The sequence below is a fragment of the Myripristis murdjan genome, chromosome 6 (genome assembly GCF_902150065.1).
Source record: "Myripristis murdjan chromosome 6, fMyrMur1.1, whole genome shotgun sequence".
NCBI lineage: Eukaryota > Metazoa > Chordata > Actinopteri > Holocentriformes > Holocentridae > Myripristis > Myripristis murdjan.
The window spans coordinates 17,290,751-17,307,527 of record NC_043985.1 but is presented as its reverse complement, the minus strand read 5'-3'; the positions used below and the strand labels follow the sequence as shown (position 1 = coordinate 17,307,527).

General features: G+C 42.2%; 1 protein-coding gene across 1 annotated transcript; it reads right to left on the bottom strand.

The window, feature by feature from the left end:
- Positions 1-332: 332 nt before the first annotated feature.
- On the bottom strand, positions 333-15,129 carry LOC115360546 (protogenin B-like). Its single transcript, XM_030053520.1, has 19 exons — positions 15,063-15,129; positions 13,900-14,199; positions 10,580-10,724; positions 10,281-10,414; positions 9,886-10,182; positions 9,249-9,408; positions 8,839-9,086; positions 8,022-8,186; positions 7,433-7,738; positions 6,220-6,405; positions 3,978-4,073; positions 3,680-3,866; positions 3,232-3,359; positions 2,877-3,047; positions 2,167-2,349; positions 1,737-1,860; positions 1,480-1,618; positions 846-953; positions 333-758 (listed from the first exon to the last, which is right to left on the bottom strand). The coding sequence occupies exons 1-19, from the start codon at positions 15,127-15,129 to the stop codon at positions 333-335; spliced, it is 3,570 nt and encodes a 1,189-aa protein (XP_029909380.1).
- Positions 15,130-16,777: the final 1,648 nt, after the last annotated feature.

Below are 16,777 nucleotides of genomic sequence, written 5' to 3'. Positions count from 1 at the left end.
TATAATGAAAATGTATCACAGTACATTCTTGACATTCTTTTAAACATTCATCATGGGTGAGCTTTGGTTTAGGACAGACAATGCCAAACACACAGACAAAAAGGTAGACAGCGTTTTCCAAATAATAATAAGAGAAATAAAAACACTATAACAAACATTCACACAGAAACCTGAGGTAGACCAGAAGCAAATGCCCATATCCTCCACCAGAACAGTGAGCTTACTGATCCCTTGTGCCTCGGGAAAACAACCTGGAGGCCCAGCGCATGAAGCACAGGAGGCAGAACTGGTGTAGCTTTGGTTGCTGGAGAGCCGGTCCGGGCCAGGCGGTGTCAGGAGCCTGCCGGCTGGGGCGCGTGCTGGGTGGGATGACATGCCTCCGCAGCAGAGATGCGGCAGACCTGGGCAGCGTCGGAGGCTGAGCGATGGAGATGGAGGGGACGGCTCTGTGTCTCCTCGTTTTCCACTTCAAAAGACGGCTTAAGCTCTGAACCAGGGGCACTGCCATCTGGCCCAAAAGGCTGAGGTCTGGAGCTTTGGCTGCTTGAGGGGTTGCTCATCTCTTCGTTGCTTTCTTCATTGGAGTAGTGTCCCGAGTCTCCTGTCTCTTGGCTGCCTTCGCTAGTGTGAGAGCTCTCCATGTGAAGCGGCCCATAAATGATGTCCCGGGACGAGGGAGCAAGGGGCGCTGCATCCAGCCTCTCCTCATACCTCAGGACGGTCTTGCCAGACTCATACAAGCAAGCTCTGTTCTCCACCTGCAGACGGGCCAGAAGCGAAGAAGTCAGTGTGACCGAGCAAAGATGACAGAGATTAGCTGAACTGGTCGTTTTCACACCACTTACATCAGTGTTACTTGGACTGCATTTCTCCCTCTTGAAGAACAGCCACCTCTTGCTTTGGCTGCCACTTTTGACTGGGCCAGCACTATTGATGAGCATATTAGATCCACCCTGGAACAAATGAGAATATATATGAGAAATATGAATGATTTCCAACAGCAGCGTATCAAATTATGCCCCTTTGAACACGTGCCACATCACTATGGAAATCTTATCTATACATTTATTGTACTTAGCAATTAAAGTAGTTCTAATGTTCTTTTTTAATATTAACAGTTGAAGTTCATTTCCTGCACTGGGCTTGAATAATCAAATAATTAGCGAAATCGCAACAGGGCAATACTAAAATCACAGGAGCTGTAATTTTTGATAAAGGTCAAATTATGTAACAAAATAGCATTAGAAATGAAATACTGTGATGCTCCTGAGATGCCCTGGCCTACAAATTATATCCTCCAGATGAGAATTAGATTAGACCCCAGCAACAATCACATGATCATTGTTTAAAAAACCAATCAGTAAAAATGGAAATCATGATGAAAAAAAAAAATACAAGCAATAGGATTTTTTAAACCACATTATTTTAAACCATATTCCTTAAAGATGCATGTTTTCATGTTCTGTCATCTTCTCTTACCTTGGCATCGATGAAGTGATTGTTTATCATGGGCATGAGGGCCTCGACATTCTCCGCATGGTGTTCGCTGGGCAGAGACAAACCAGCGTGTGGGCCTTCATGAATCCCTCCACCAATGACCTTGGGACTAGAAGATTTCCTGTTAGTTGTGCAGACAAATATAATAATGCAAATCAGTGTCAGAGAATAACACCCTTTGTTTGTTTTTAAGTGATTGGAAATTATTATTCATAAGTATAAATGGTAATATTCAGTACCTGGATCTGCCCTTGCTGATGAGGATCAAGGCACACATGGCAATACAGGCTAAGGCGATGCACACACCCACAATGATCCCTGTCATGGACCTCTGGTCTATGTGATAGAGACCATCAGAGAACACTGGGAGACGAACAACACAGAGAGGAAATCGTTACATGTCAGCTGCAACTATTTAGAGATGTCTACAGCAAAGAGAGAATACTAAAGGAATGCAGATTTAAATAAATTCACTGGAATGGAATGAGAGCAAACTTGAGATTCTTCACATCATCTCTGATCATTATTTATGTGTGTATTTTAGGAAGTCTTCTCACTAAGCTGCCCTCTTGTGTATTCATTTATGATTATCAAATAAACTTGATAAATCATTCAAACTGAGCAAGATGAGATATCTCCATCATGTTTGCTCTGCTGTCTGATACTGACCGGTCGTCTCTGAGAAGCTGTCAGAGTGCCTGGGGTTCTTGCTGCGGTGGCCGTTTCCGCGCTGCAGGGCCAGCTCCACGGTGCTGGAGAAAGGTCCATCTCCGACCTGGTTGGAGGCAGAGATCTTCACCAGGTAGGTGTTCCCAGGCTCCAGCTTCTCCAGCAGGGCCATGGTGTTGCTTCCTGTTGATGACAGCAGAATTAGAAACATAGTAAACAGGTCCTGATGAAGGTCCTGATGCTGGTGGCACTTAAATCATTTATTATCATATTGCATTTAACTTTCAAGATACTGAGTTCAGGTTACACACTGGACTGTAAAATTGCACATGGAACAAACAAAGTGCACCAACAAGAGGGCATGTCTTGGGAATAATATTGTCCTGTAATTTAAAGAATCCTTAGGAGCAAAACTCTCAAATAGTCGTAATTGGATATACAGTCTGTAAGTGGTACTCAGTGGTAAGTTTTCACTGACCTTGCCATACTCCTATAATAGTAAATAATACCCCTATAATGTTTCTATAGCAATTTATATTTTTGCTGTGATAGTTGTAAATCCTTCTAAAATTTGTTATAGTATTGCTCTAGTTCTTTGTAAGGGGTGATGTTGGAGCAATTTATTGGCCACTGTTGCCAATTTGAGCTGCCAAAAAACTGCCTTGTACATCACTGCCTTTAGAGATAACTTGATGCAATGCACTACTCACCTTCCTTCTGCATTATTTGCCAGTGTCCGGCCAGCCAGGCTTCCTGGGAGGCGTACAGGATGGTATAGTGTGTGACGACCACATTTGGCTCTGGAGGCTCCCTCCAGGACACTAGTGCTGTGTCATCCTCGATCAGGGTTACCCGCACTCCGGCAGGCGGCTGGCTGGGTGCTGCGGGCAGAACAATCACATTCACATTCATAATAAACAAACAACACTTGACTTAAGGGACTTTTGTGAAATTAGCTCATTTCAGGCAGTACTGTGTACATTGTGAACAGTACAGACATTAGAAAAGACAGAAAACAAAGCAGTCATAATTAAATGAAGCTATAATAATGTGCAATGTATTTACCTGCTGCTAGGGTCCTGTGGTAAACAACAGAACTCCAGGGACTCGACATTTGGTCCAAATGAAGACGGACCACAAACTCATAACGGGTGTTTGCTTCCAGATTCTGCACCATTACGCTCTGATTGGTGCTGTGGACAAACAGGAGTGTGGGTGCATTATATATATTATAATGTGAGCTGCATTTACATGTTCACATTTAGCAGGCGCTTATTCAGAGTAAGAGCAACTGTAGGACAACTTTAACTCCTGATATCACCATCATTACATCAAACCAATGTTAAAAGCCATCTTGACATATCATCAACAGAAAAATAACAGACATCTTTATCTGAGCAAGCCAAGCAAAGAGATTTTTCCTGGTGAGATTTTTTTGTGCAAGGTCACATCTTTGTTGTGTATGTGTGTATATCTCATTCTTCCACTAAAAATCACATTGTTCCTAACTTACATTTGCAAGTAGCGTATAGCTGAGGCGTTGTGTGTGCCCACAGGAGTACAGCGGACTGTATAGCTAACAGCTTTCCCAGAGGTGAAGGCAGGACGGCTCCAACGCAGGGACACTGCAGAGGAACTATTGGCCAGGGCAATCACATGATCAGGAGCAGGAGGAGCTGCTGCCAGGTGGTCTCTTACCGCTGAATCATACATAATCAAAAATAAGCAGTTTAGTAACCTTCAAGCATTTTTGCACACATGGACTGTATAAAAATTCAGGCTGTATGACTTGTAAGTGACAGTTTACTTACACACACATCCAGGAGTGCTAACTGTCTGGTCTGCTTGATATCCTTCTCCTGCTTGACTGAAAGCCAGCAGCTTGACGTGATACTTTCTCCTTGGATCTGGAGGACAAATAATAACACCTCAGTAAAGTAATACCATGCTGTGAAAACCAAAACTAGAGGTGTGATCAAAGTGACATTAAACAAATCATAAGCGTGACATTATTTACTTGAATGATCAGATACACCCCTGACATGTTTAATTTGCAATGTTAAAGCCTACAAATTCATCATAAAAATGTTTTACACTGACACTTAACATCACTTATTTCAAAAAAGTAGGGAAACACATTCACAAATAACTGATGGAGGGCAACTTTATAGGTCATATCTGGTCACCCCCCATGCACGGACAATGCATGGTCTCTGGAGCCACCTAACCTCTCATTTATCATGTGCTGTCACTGCATAAGGAGCCTGAGAAAGAGCAACCAGCCCCAAGGCCCAGTAACTAGGGTGACATGATCAATGAGCCACATGAAAATCAAGATCATCCCAAAATAATAATGGCCTTTCCGATATAAAAACATATAAAAAATAAAAACCCTTTACCACTAGGTTGTGCTGTAAAATACAACTCAAACAGAGCGGCAGCAACTGTGTAGGGGCAAATGGAGGAGGAGGTGAAATTAGATCTTATTAGTGCGGTACACTTAAAGGTCTAATCATAATAGTCAGTGTAAACTGTTAGCTAACAGAGATGAGGAAGATTAGGGAGGTGCAGTGGTAGTATCTTTCCACTGGAAAATATGCAGGATAATTTTGTGTTTTACCTTAAAGAGACGCCATTGCCACACTCCCTAAATCTGGACATTTTTAGGGAGTGTGAAGATTTGTTTTATGCCTCCAGTGTGAAAGGTTAGCCTATGGGTATTGACCAGTCAGGGTGGTGTGTCCAGGCCTGTTGTGGGGGATGGGGCCAGGGGCAGCGTTCAGCTGCTTGGATCCTAGGCCCAAGGGACGAGGGTGTTTGGATGGGGTCGTGGGGTCAGGCCAAGATAGAACAGAAGGAATCTGGGCTCAGGACTGTGAGATAGGAGCTGGGCCCCTTTTGTTCCCCATTTCACGTTCTTCCCACTACCCCTGTGCCATACACTTCAACTTGCATGCACATGGAGGAAATAGCACTTCAAAACCGAACTAATATTGAGGCCAGTAATATTACAGAATATGGAGTCGATTCTTGCACATTATACATTTTTGGTAGGCTACTAATACACATTAATTTATGTGTATTAGTAGTATTTATGTTAAGTTTCTAACAATCTCACATAAACTATTTCTGTCTAAGTGAAATAAGTAGGAACCAAAAAACTCTAAAGACTCCAAAAAGACAATATATTTTAAAAGCCTTGATCGGTTATGGTGCTGGTCTTTATTATGTGGGGTTCTTGTGTCAAGATCATTGTGGTTTATTTACATGGGGGGCAGAGATGAACAGAGGGGGAAGGGTCCTAATGCAGGACTGCTGTCTCATGGCTAAAGGTCAGTGCCTCTGTCCAGCTCTGGCCAATCCCAGGGGGCTTTGTTTGTGTGCCCCAGTATCCAGCTGAAGGGGGGCAGTGGTCAGGGTCTCACAGAGCGGCTCTGGCCCAGGACACAACACAATGGCTAGGGGTAATTATGCAAGGCAGGGGATGGGAAACGGTGGTGGGAGGGACATCTGGACACTGACCTCTAACCCTGGGAGTCTGCACTCACACAATACTACAGCCAGGCTGGAGAGAGCGGCTGTTTAGGAGAGAAGGGTCAGCCCATATTGATCTGGGACAGAGGGCCGAAATGCAAATGCGATATGTCACTGCCCACTGAAATAAATTGGACCTTTGATTAAGGACCAAATGGATCGCTCTCTGTTGTCTCTACAGCCTTTCACAAGTCAAACTGGTGGAAACACACACCAAAATACTGTCCAGGTTTTTACACACACACACACACACACACACACACACACACACACACACACACACACACACAAACATATATATATATATATATATATATACACACGCAGTCAAATATTTATACAATAGGGTTGGGCGATATAGGCAAAATCAAATACCACAATATTATTGACCAAATATGTTGATATTGATATGGTAAAGACATATTGCCCAGTCCTACCATACAGTATTATTTGATGTTTTTCATTCAATCCATCATCATGTTAACTGTGTAAATGTGAAAACAGGAGTGTATCACTCACCAAGCCCACTGATGGTATAGTCTGAGGTTTGAGCCTGGAGCTGGATGGTGGGCTGCTCTGGTTGGCCCTCCTCATGGTAACACAGGCGGTATCCCTGGACAACCACAGATCCTTGTGAGGTTTGCCAGCGTGCCATGATGGAGGTGCAGTTGAGAGGCTCCAGTTGAAGAAGAGGGGCTGGGGGCACTAAGCAGACACAAAAAGCAAGCACAGGATTGAAACACAGTCATATTTAGAGTACCACTTCACATGCAGGCATTTAGCTTTTCTCCTCCAGTCTTTAAAGGTGTTAGAATATATATATGTTTTTTTGTTTGTTTGTTTTTTTGTAACTGGGTTGTATTATTTTATTCAAACCTACTAAGATAATGGTTAAGGCCTTTCAGAAATGGTTTAGAAATGTCACTTTGACTTTTGGGCAGAGAGTATTTTGGTGCTGCTGAGCTGCTGATTAACCTACATGTTAGAAATGAAATGGCTTCAATAGAAACCACTGGCTTCATAATAACTCCACTCTCACACACAAACAACTTCAGAAGCCTGTACGCTGATCAGTAGTCAGGTTCAATGCATTGTTGTCAAATCAAGAATATGCTATTCTGTCTGTCGGTGTTACCAAGTAGGCTTTACATCACTCAAATAAGTAGTTTGCTTTCGAAAATCAAAAATCTAGTCTGTGGACAAACAGCCTCCCCCACATGCCGGGCCATGAAAAGAGGCTATTCTTCCCCCCACATAGACGCCTGAGGCCCTCTCTTTATGACCCGTGACTGAGGCCACTCTCACACCACTGACAGCGAAGGGCAAAGGTCTCTGGGTAACCAACACAAAGACTGTGGGACAATGCTACCAGAGCAAACTCTAGTCATGAGCTGACTTCTCTGCATGGGGCTGCAGAAATCCACGGGACACTCCAAGAGTAGCAAAACATCCATGTGACAAAAGCAAAAACACAGGCGGTAGCAAGTTTGCCACCACGTGATTATGTAGTTCATCACCATGCGTGTGGTAAAAACACCCTCCAGTGACTTCAAGAATTCATTTTATAACATTTGCAATCCTAAGCCAATGCTTAGGCTCAGAATCAAACAAGCAAACTTCTCTCTGAAACCACATGCTGATGGGACTGTGGAGTGAAGAATTACATGACTTCGTATCACCACCCCACAAGTTTGTACCATGCTATCTGCTATTCTGCCATGTGTAGCTTTACCTTTGCTGCTGGAAGTCTTGGGTGTGCGGTGGGAGGTCCATGCTGAGGGCTCACACCAGCCCACACGGGTCGCTGCAGCCATGCGGAGCAGGTAAATGGTGTCAGGCTGCAGGCCCTCCAGGAGATATTCAGTGCTGTTCTGAGCCAGCTCCACAGAGGTGACTGTGTTGTCTGAAGCTGTCCGATAGGAAAGCCTGTATGCAGAGACCCGACCCCGGCTCAGCTTGGCTGGCAGAGGCTGCCAGCTCACCTGGATATCTGTTGGGCTGCTGCTGGTCAGACTTAGCTCTGGAGTACGAAGGGGCACTGCAACAACACACACGCATGCATTTAACATCAAACAGCAGTAGATTTACTCAGATTCAAAACTGTGTGGGTGAACAGCTTAACTGTCATATTCTCATTCATTCCTGATCCAAAATATACTTTGGGAAGAGGAAGCTGAAAAATGTGCAAACACTAAAAATGCCCTCCCTCCAATCCCTGCTAAAAATGCTTTCTGTACACACATCATTCTCATGTATGTTAGCTTAACTACTAGAGTGATTTACTGCAAGGAATGCTGTGAGCCTCAGTGCTCTGTGCTTACCATCCTCCAGGGTATGTTGACTGACTTGGTCTGACATACGACTGGCTCCCATTGGCATGTAAGCCACGATGTAAAAACTGTAGTTTCGTGCTGGCTCAAGATCATCAATAATGTAACTGGTTGTGTCGTTGCCAATAACAGCTTGGTATTCCTCATTATTTAGACCTGACATGGAGTAGATGAGGGAAAAAAAGCGTAAGTTAAACAAAATAAAACTTAGATGAAAGGTTGTAAAGAATGTGCCCTGTAAACAGCCAGTGCCTTGAGTGCCTCAATGCTTGTATCTTCTGAATGTCACTCATCTTTTCTATAAACGTGTTTAATACAAGGCAGGGCCACCTTACTACCTCCAGGCCTCTTAAAGAAAACCTAAATAAACATCCTTAAATGTGTTTACTACAAAGACCATCTTTACGTTATTGAGTTACAGACCTGTCAATTTAATGGTAACAGTTAAGTATCTCCTTACATTACTAGCTTGCGAGATTGTAGGGCTTTTAAAAAGCTACTCTGTCCCTTTAACAGCAAGCAGAGTGAGTTGGGGAGTAGACAATGGGCAGGCTAAGCCTGTTGTTATTTCAGTGAAGTTGCCATTCTAAGTCCTCTTTGACCTCTGCTCTGCACTGCAACAACAGATGGCCTTCACCAAGGAAAGCTGATCAGATGCAAAGAACAAGGATAGCTTGTTGAGGTGGACTGTCATCCTGCCATCCCGTCATGCCTTCAGCCCTCCCACATTGAGACTTCTTTTGACAAGATATTTCAACTGATAAGAAAAGCACAACACAATACTTAGCAGTGTCTGTCTTCATATTACCTTCAGCCTTCATGTAATGGATGGAGTAAGCAATGACTTTGTCTGCGTTGTAGAGTGGTCTCTCCCAGGCCAGTAAGATGGCAGAGCTTGAGATGGTCTCAGCATGGACATTTCTTGGTGCACTGGGCCTGTCCTCTGACATGACAACGATGAGGCGAGCCAAGGACAGCACAGAGCCCTGCTCACTCTCTGCCACACACTGATAAATGGCATCATCCTCAGGGATGATCTGGGTGATCACCAACTTACTGTTAAGAGATAAAAAGACACTAATTAAAAGCCTCGCACCACAGATATGTTCCCCTGTTACATTTTATAGTAAGAGAGACTTTAGGCAAGTCTCTCTTGTGTTATCTAGTTACATTCAATTGCTATTAACTCTTTTATGGTGGAACCACAGTGGCTCTTACCTGTTGTACATTTTGATTCTTCCATTTAAGTGAACCTCCTCTCCGTTCTTCAGCCAGGTGATGTGGGGTGGGGGCACTCCCTCCGCCTGGCACATAAAGCGGGCAGTGCCTGCTCTTGGACGGGTCTGGCTCTCAGGCCTCTCAACAATGGACGGTGGCACTGAAACCCAAATGTGAGAAAAAATAATCAAAACATATATTCTTCTATCATTTATTAGGAGCCAGTAAAAAGACAAAAACATCTTAGCAACTACCATTTGTCTATGTCTTGCAAGTTTATATCATAATGCCACTCATGAGGTTTTGGCACTATATCACACTCCAAAATTATGCATTATGTTTTCTTACAATAATAATGATAAATTAAGTCTTTATAGACATAATTGGTGGTTCCAATACAGCTCAACAGTATTTTGACAGCTGATTGAGTCATTGTCCTTGTTACAGTGAACAACAGAAGACACATTGCAGACTGCACTATCTTCAATGTAGAAGAGTTAATGAAGTCATAAAAATCTGTTTACAAAATCTATTATTGTTCACTGGCTGTACAGCATGCAGGAGAATTATTTCACATTTGATAGCGAAAAGTGGTCTGACGACTAGTACAGTATACAGAAACTACAGAAGAGTTTACCCAGAACAGTGAGGTTCGCTGCAGCAATAGTGTAGTTGCGTGTTCCAGGGGTGGTAGCCCTGCAGAGGTAGACTCCACTGTGCTGGGAGCTGACATCAGTGATAACCAGGTTCCCGTTGCCCAGCACTCTGGCGTTGTACACATCGATGGGCTTACTATCAGCACGGCTCCAGGAGATGATGGGCCGAGGGTTTCCTGTGGCCATGCACTCCAGCACCACGGTTTGGTGCAGTGAAGCTGTGATGTTCTGAGGTCCAGCGATGATTCTGGGCCTCTGGCGAGGCTTTGGGCCAGCACCTTCATTTGAGAAGAAAAACATTCACAAAGTTCTGTTTAGTAAACAGTATGATGGTTCAACAGTTAATCTGAATATGCAATCAGTATAACTGGTGTACCTATGTTGACCGTCAGTGCTGCCTCTCTGCTCTTCATACGACTGCCAATGTTAGTTGCCACACACCGGTATTGTCCAGCATCTTCCAACTGTACGTTGTGGATCTGAAGAACTCCATTAGGCAAAACTGTGATTCTAGAAGAGCGTAGAGAGAATATAATGTTAATATTAGACAGGGTATCAGAGTAACAGCAGCATCTGATGGCATGAACACAGTTCGTAGGCTAAAAATGTATGGCAAAGCTTATGACAAAGTTGATTATGTCTTCTGTCTAAGATGTCCCACAGCAAGCACTGTACCTGTCCGTCTCTAGTGGCAACATGCTTTGGTTGAGCTCCCAGGTGATGGTGGCAGGAGGACTGGCAGTGACTGCACAAGAGAATCGGGCCACCGAGCCCTCAGTCACCACCATAGGCACAGGATGCACCACAAATTGTGAAATACCTAGGACAAAAAAATATGTCATTTAATCAAGGGACGTAGCTTATCATAAGTAGAAAGTTTTCAACAAAACTTACTTACAAATTGATTAGGAATCTAATTGGTATTTGTTTCATTAGTGGACTGATGGATTGAATGTTTCATTATATGATTAATTTAGTGGTTATTTATACTAGTAGTTATTTATACTCCATTCAGTCAATACAGCATTTTAATTTAGGTAAAACATTATTCATTATGCATGCAAACCCCTGACTTTGATGGATATTAACTGATTCTATGAAAGAAATTGATCTTTGTTAGGCACCATGGTCTTGCATTTGTGCATGTTATCAGGTCCCATACTGACCAGCTGGTCCAATCAATGGATCAATTGGAGAATGACATTGAATGATGCATTGTCATATATAAGCACTAATCAATTCACTCGTTCTACACATGGAGGACTGGCAAGCAATAAGGATAGAAAAATATCTCAAAGAATGGTGAAATATAGAAAAGGGTATGGTCCAAACCTATCTCTTGCAACAGACATGGCTAACACACCATACACACTGTTTTACCTATTCTGCTTGTTTCATATCACATTATATTCTACAGTCACACATCAGTAAGTGTGCTGTGTAGACAGCACTATGTATACACAAACCTGAGCACAAGTTCACTATTTAAAAAAAAAATGACTGCAAGCATCACGCTGAGTCACATTCTTTTATGTTTATGTGCATTCAAAAGATCTTTCAATAAGCACCACACACAAGTCACAACGATCTGCATTTATCTCAAGAACACTCTGTAAGATATGACCAATGACCTTCATTCATTAAGGTGATAACCCTCCCATCCCCCTCACACACAGGAAGTAAGTCAATACCATGTTAAAGAAAATCAATGGCTAGCCCTCCCAATGAAACCCAACATTTAAATCTTGTGCCTGGGAGGGTTAAATTAAAGAGTAGGCCTTTAATTTAAAGCCTAATTGCATCAATATTACACAAATAAACTGGTAACCTTTCTGTTGTGAGGTACACTGGCACTGAATGTAAAACTAAGCTCAGAAATTAAGGTTTGTTTTTATGTGTTTTTAAGTTGTTTATCCAAGTTGTCAGTGCTTGGACATGACTAAAAAATAAAATCAGTCCCACCAGGTCTCAAGATATGTCTTCATAATCTCATCAAGGCCCAGATTACAGAGATAATAACTGACTATCATTTCCAAAAGGTGCATATTTCTATCATTAACAGTACTAAATTTAGCTACCCTTCTTGTCTACAGAAAACACAACTGTCTGGTAAGCATCATGAAAAGCCCTCAAATCCTAAAAAGAAGTATAAAACAATGTGATGTTCACTCTCCACCCTGAGATAACAAAAAAAAAAAACCTTCACTCTCACTGGGGGCAGTGACGTAGCTGTGGCCAGCACAGACTGATCTGCTAATATGGTCACCTCTGTTGTAAAGAACAAATCAATGGCCAGGTCACACAGCAACAAAGGTTCCCCTAAAGAGGTCAGAGTTCACCTCGGCCCTGTCCATCCAATTTCAGCAAAAACTCAGTTCCAGATCGAAGTCAGTTTACCATTTGTCTACAAAAGAAGGCCTTGTTGTGTTAATATTGTTCATATGCTATATCAAATGATGCTGTTGCAATAAACCATTGATGCAAAATGTGTGTTTGCCAATAATGTCAGCAATACAAAATGCAGACTGAGCAGACTTTAGGTCCAAAAGGTGTGCAAATCAGTGATGTATTCCACAGACTATTGAGAATACTTAAAAAATATTTTCTGGATCCTAGATGCATGCATGGAGAGGAATACTACTATTCCCTGCAAAATCCAAGGCCTGGTCACCCACATGACAAATTGAGTTTATATGTTTAACAAAGGGGTTTTGCTTGACAAGGCCACTGAGGGGGAGAATCAGTGAAAGGGACCAGGAGCTGGGAGAAAGGACAGCAGGACAGCCCAGCCAGAGCAGGCCAGTGACATCACAAAGCCTTTCCCAGCTGACCCCTGACCCCCAGGGCCTCTGGACAGAAGGGGAGCCCAAAGGAGGCCCATCCTCCACCCTCAGCCTACAGCTGACCAAAACCTTTAACCCTTTCACTGTCATGAGCTTGGACGCCCCAACCAACTTGACTCTTTGTGGCTTTTTTGTGTGGCCTTTTTAGGAAAACTGGAATAAACTTTTTTAGCATTGCTTCAATAAATCCACAACTATGTCAGAATAATGCAAACACAGTTGGTACTATGTTCATAGGTCTATGCTTATAATTCTGTTTTATAAAACAGTGGTAACTGGCTCATTATAGTTTTATATTGTTGTAATTCAGGAAACATTGTCCTGAATTCTGTGAAAAACATATTTTTTCTCCTCAGATATGTATATTTCAGAGTGCCACAACAGTTTCCATGACACTACCAGTAGGCTGTACCTGCTGAGAACTTGAAGTGAAAAGTGTCTCTGGTAGACCAGGCCTGTTGAATAGACACAGCTGTCCTGTCCACTGATATGTGGCCAAACAAATGCCCTGAAAAACTCGCCTTTTCTTCTAGGGCAGTCAGGGGCACTCCAAACAAAGGCTAAAAGGCAAATGGCCTTTCAGAGATTCCTCTGTGTAGCAGACCATTGAACAATTACACAGAGCCAGTCTGCAGTGACAATGCAAGCCTAGTAACAAGTGAAGACAGAGGGCTAATTTCAAACTTTCCACGGGTGTTTACCAAGCATTTTGATAAGTGTGCATGTGTTACTCCTCCTCAAAAAGGATCAGATAGTAAACTTGAGGGTCCCTATTAACAGCAGCATTTATTAGCTTTTAGATAGACTCTGCATCTATCCTTTACTGTCTCCTAAAATTAGCCTTTAACTGCATTGACAGCTTTTAACACAACCATAGCCCACTCTGAAAAACTTGCAATGACATGGAAACCCTGACTTTAGAGGTTTTTTTTCCTTCAATAAAGACAAAAAGAGGGGTGGGGTACATCTGCTTCCCATCTACAGGTTAATAACCCATGAACCTGCCAGTTGATGCTTGCATGTTGACACGATAAAGCAAATATCACCAACAAGTTCAAAACCATCCTTATCTTGGCTGTTCCGATGTAAAAAATGGGATAAATCTCATACAGGCCCAAAAGAAATTCCTTATACCCTGAGGTCCATACTCACTTGCGATAGTCAGACGTGATCTTTGGCTTAGGATAGCTCCATATTTGTTCTGAGAGAGGCACTGGTAGAATCCTTCATCCGAATCCTCCTTGTTATGCTTTACCTTTGGTATGTACAAGGAGCCATTAGGCAGAAACTGTATGTGCTTGCTCTCTGCCAGACGAACTCCATTCTTAAGCCACTTGATGGTGACTGGAGGCTGCCCATGAGCCTGACAGTCCAAGATAGCTGGATCCTTTGGTATTACAGTAACATCACTGGGCTCTGTGATGAAGGACAACTCACTGAAACAAAAAACACCTGGAGACAGAGAGAAGGGCATCAGTAAAAGGTAGGTTATGTTGGTGTTAGTCTTGTGTTGTCAGGTAGTCTTACCCTCTGTTCAAACTGACTATAAAATCCTAAGGTTTCCTAAAGCAATCCTACACTACCTTTAGAGAGATGCAAACATCACTGCAGCACTATATGCACACTATTCTATAGTATTATTGATACCATGATACCATGAAAGATAATAAAAACAAGATAGCTAAACAAGAAAGCTAAGATAATAATAAAGTCCTTATTAAGTGCCACAAACACACAACACGTCCTTACATCAATACTACAGTAATATTATAGTGTGTGGGTAACTACACATTAATGTGAAATGTGCTGTGCTGTCATGATAATATCATTAATTAATTAACTAGAAACCGTGACATAAGGTGGGCTATTGCCATTAAACTGTGTTTAGCTAAAAAAAAAAAAAAAAAAAAAAAAATGTGGAAAAACCCAATGAAAAACTAAAACTAAAAATAAATAAATAAATAAATAAATAAATAAAAAATACCACACTTGGAGGAGCATGTAACGTTACAAACTAACAAAACGGTCTTAGGTTTCGCAGCCTTAAAATGAAAAGGCAATTCTAGACACCCATGCGACTTCAAGTATTAATGAAAGTATCTCACGCTGAAAGTTCAGCTACCAATTATTATTAAATATTGGGGTGAATAAAATAAAATAAACTTGACTGTTACATTAATAATGTAAAGTTAACGTTTCTAGCTCAAGTGTCTCCGGACGCTATGCTGGAGAATCAGCGGACCGCAAATCAGGTCAGCCGTCTAATAACAACAACATAACATCAACATCATCAGCAGCAGCAACAAAAGACTTACTTGATAGAGGAAGAAATAAAACATAAAACAGCCAGAGCTGGTTGAATTTCATTTTGAACTTCGCCATTTATCCGGATTGGTGTGTCATTTTCCCCACAGCGAACCGCCACTCTCCTGCGTGCTGCTCCTTTCTCCCCCAAATTACTACTACAGCCAGCGGCGCTCCGACGCCTCTACAGGGGTACCGGGGGCCCCCACCCCGCCCTCCTGAGCATGCGCAGACACAGGCCAGGCCAGGGTACTGATTCTCGTATGGGGCCCGGGGCCTCCAGCAAAACTAGGCATAGGCTCAGTTAGACCAGAATGCTAAAAGTTTGCAGGATGCCAGAATGAGCAGATATTCAAATGATCCTGTGTTATTTAACCACATAGGCTACCAGATACAGCTTTAACTAAAACCTCACATAGTTTCAGGTATAACTTTGACCAAATGGGGGGTCTGTGCAACCTAAAGTAATATGTGTCTTTGAAGTTCATTATCATGTAAAAAATGGGATGGAGGCATGCATCCAGCCTCACTGTAACTATGTGCCACCACTACTTTTATGTTACAGTTTCATGCAGCAATCAGAGCTCTTCTGCAAGTTGTGAGTTTCAATTTTGGCAATTAAAATAGCAATACCCCACAAAAATCTGACATTTCAAACTATTTAAGCCCAGGCCAGGTCTAGAGACTACATGACGATGTGCAGTATTCTTTTAAAGCCACCACCTTGTCCAGAAACAGCCTGCTGATTTCCAAGACATAGACTCTTTGCTGTGTAACATTGTGTTAATTAGATATTTTGAGGTGACAAAATAAAATGAATATTGTGACCAATATGAGCTACCAGGGGATGGTAAATAAACTGGTGATAAGGTCACACTGAACGACAGCTGCTGTTACCACAGAACTTGGTAATTATGAAGAGATATTGATGGCTCCAAGTGAGCTGCTTAATGAATTCAGATATTGATCCAGCGACCGTGCCTTTTGACAATGACCCTCCTGTCCCCCAGCCCCCATTCAGCAGTAATACAATGGGCTCCAGCTGTGAAATCAGCCATGCTGTATCAGCAAACCCCCCACCGCTTGGCACAGGTAACTCTAGTCATTACATTCAGCCTGGAAAAAAAAGGTTGGCTTCATATACATTAGCCCCTCCACAAAATATGTAGCCTACATCATGTCTTATCCTCAGCAGTATCTATAAATGTTTGAGTAATGATTGTAAGGGATTACTGCCAGAGATGTGCACTTCCACATTTCGATATCCAATTAAATGAGGAGCATGTGGTATAATTATATATTGATTAGAGCTAACTATTGATTTAATCATCTAAGCCCTTATGGTTATAATTCAAGGCTCAAATGGTATGGATAATAGTGTCCGGTAATCTGCTTACTCAATCATTTAGATTTTAAGATCTTTTCCAAATTCAGGAGAAATGCATCCATCTACCTCGCTTTTAAAATATTCTCGGCCTTTTCTATCATTGGACAGTACCCATGCTGTATTTAATTAATCACCCTCCATTCTAGCTTTTCCACTATTATTTGGCCATGTGTATTTTAGCTGACCGTGAAGTGTGTCACTGCATTCAAGCCACAATTATGAACACAGAAATTACACACATCAAGTTTTGAGGTGTGTAACTTTAGTGTAACTAGCATTGTATAGCTATCACTGCTTAACACACACAGACACACACAAACAAACAATTATTTCTTCCTC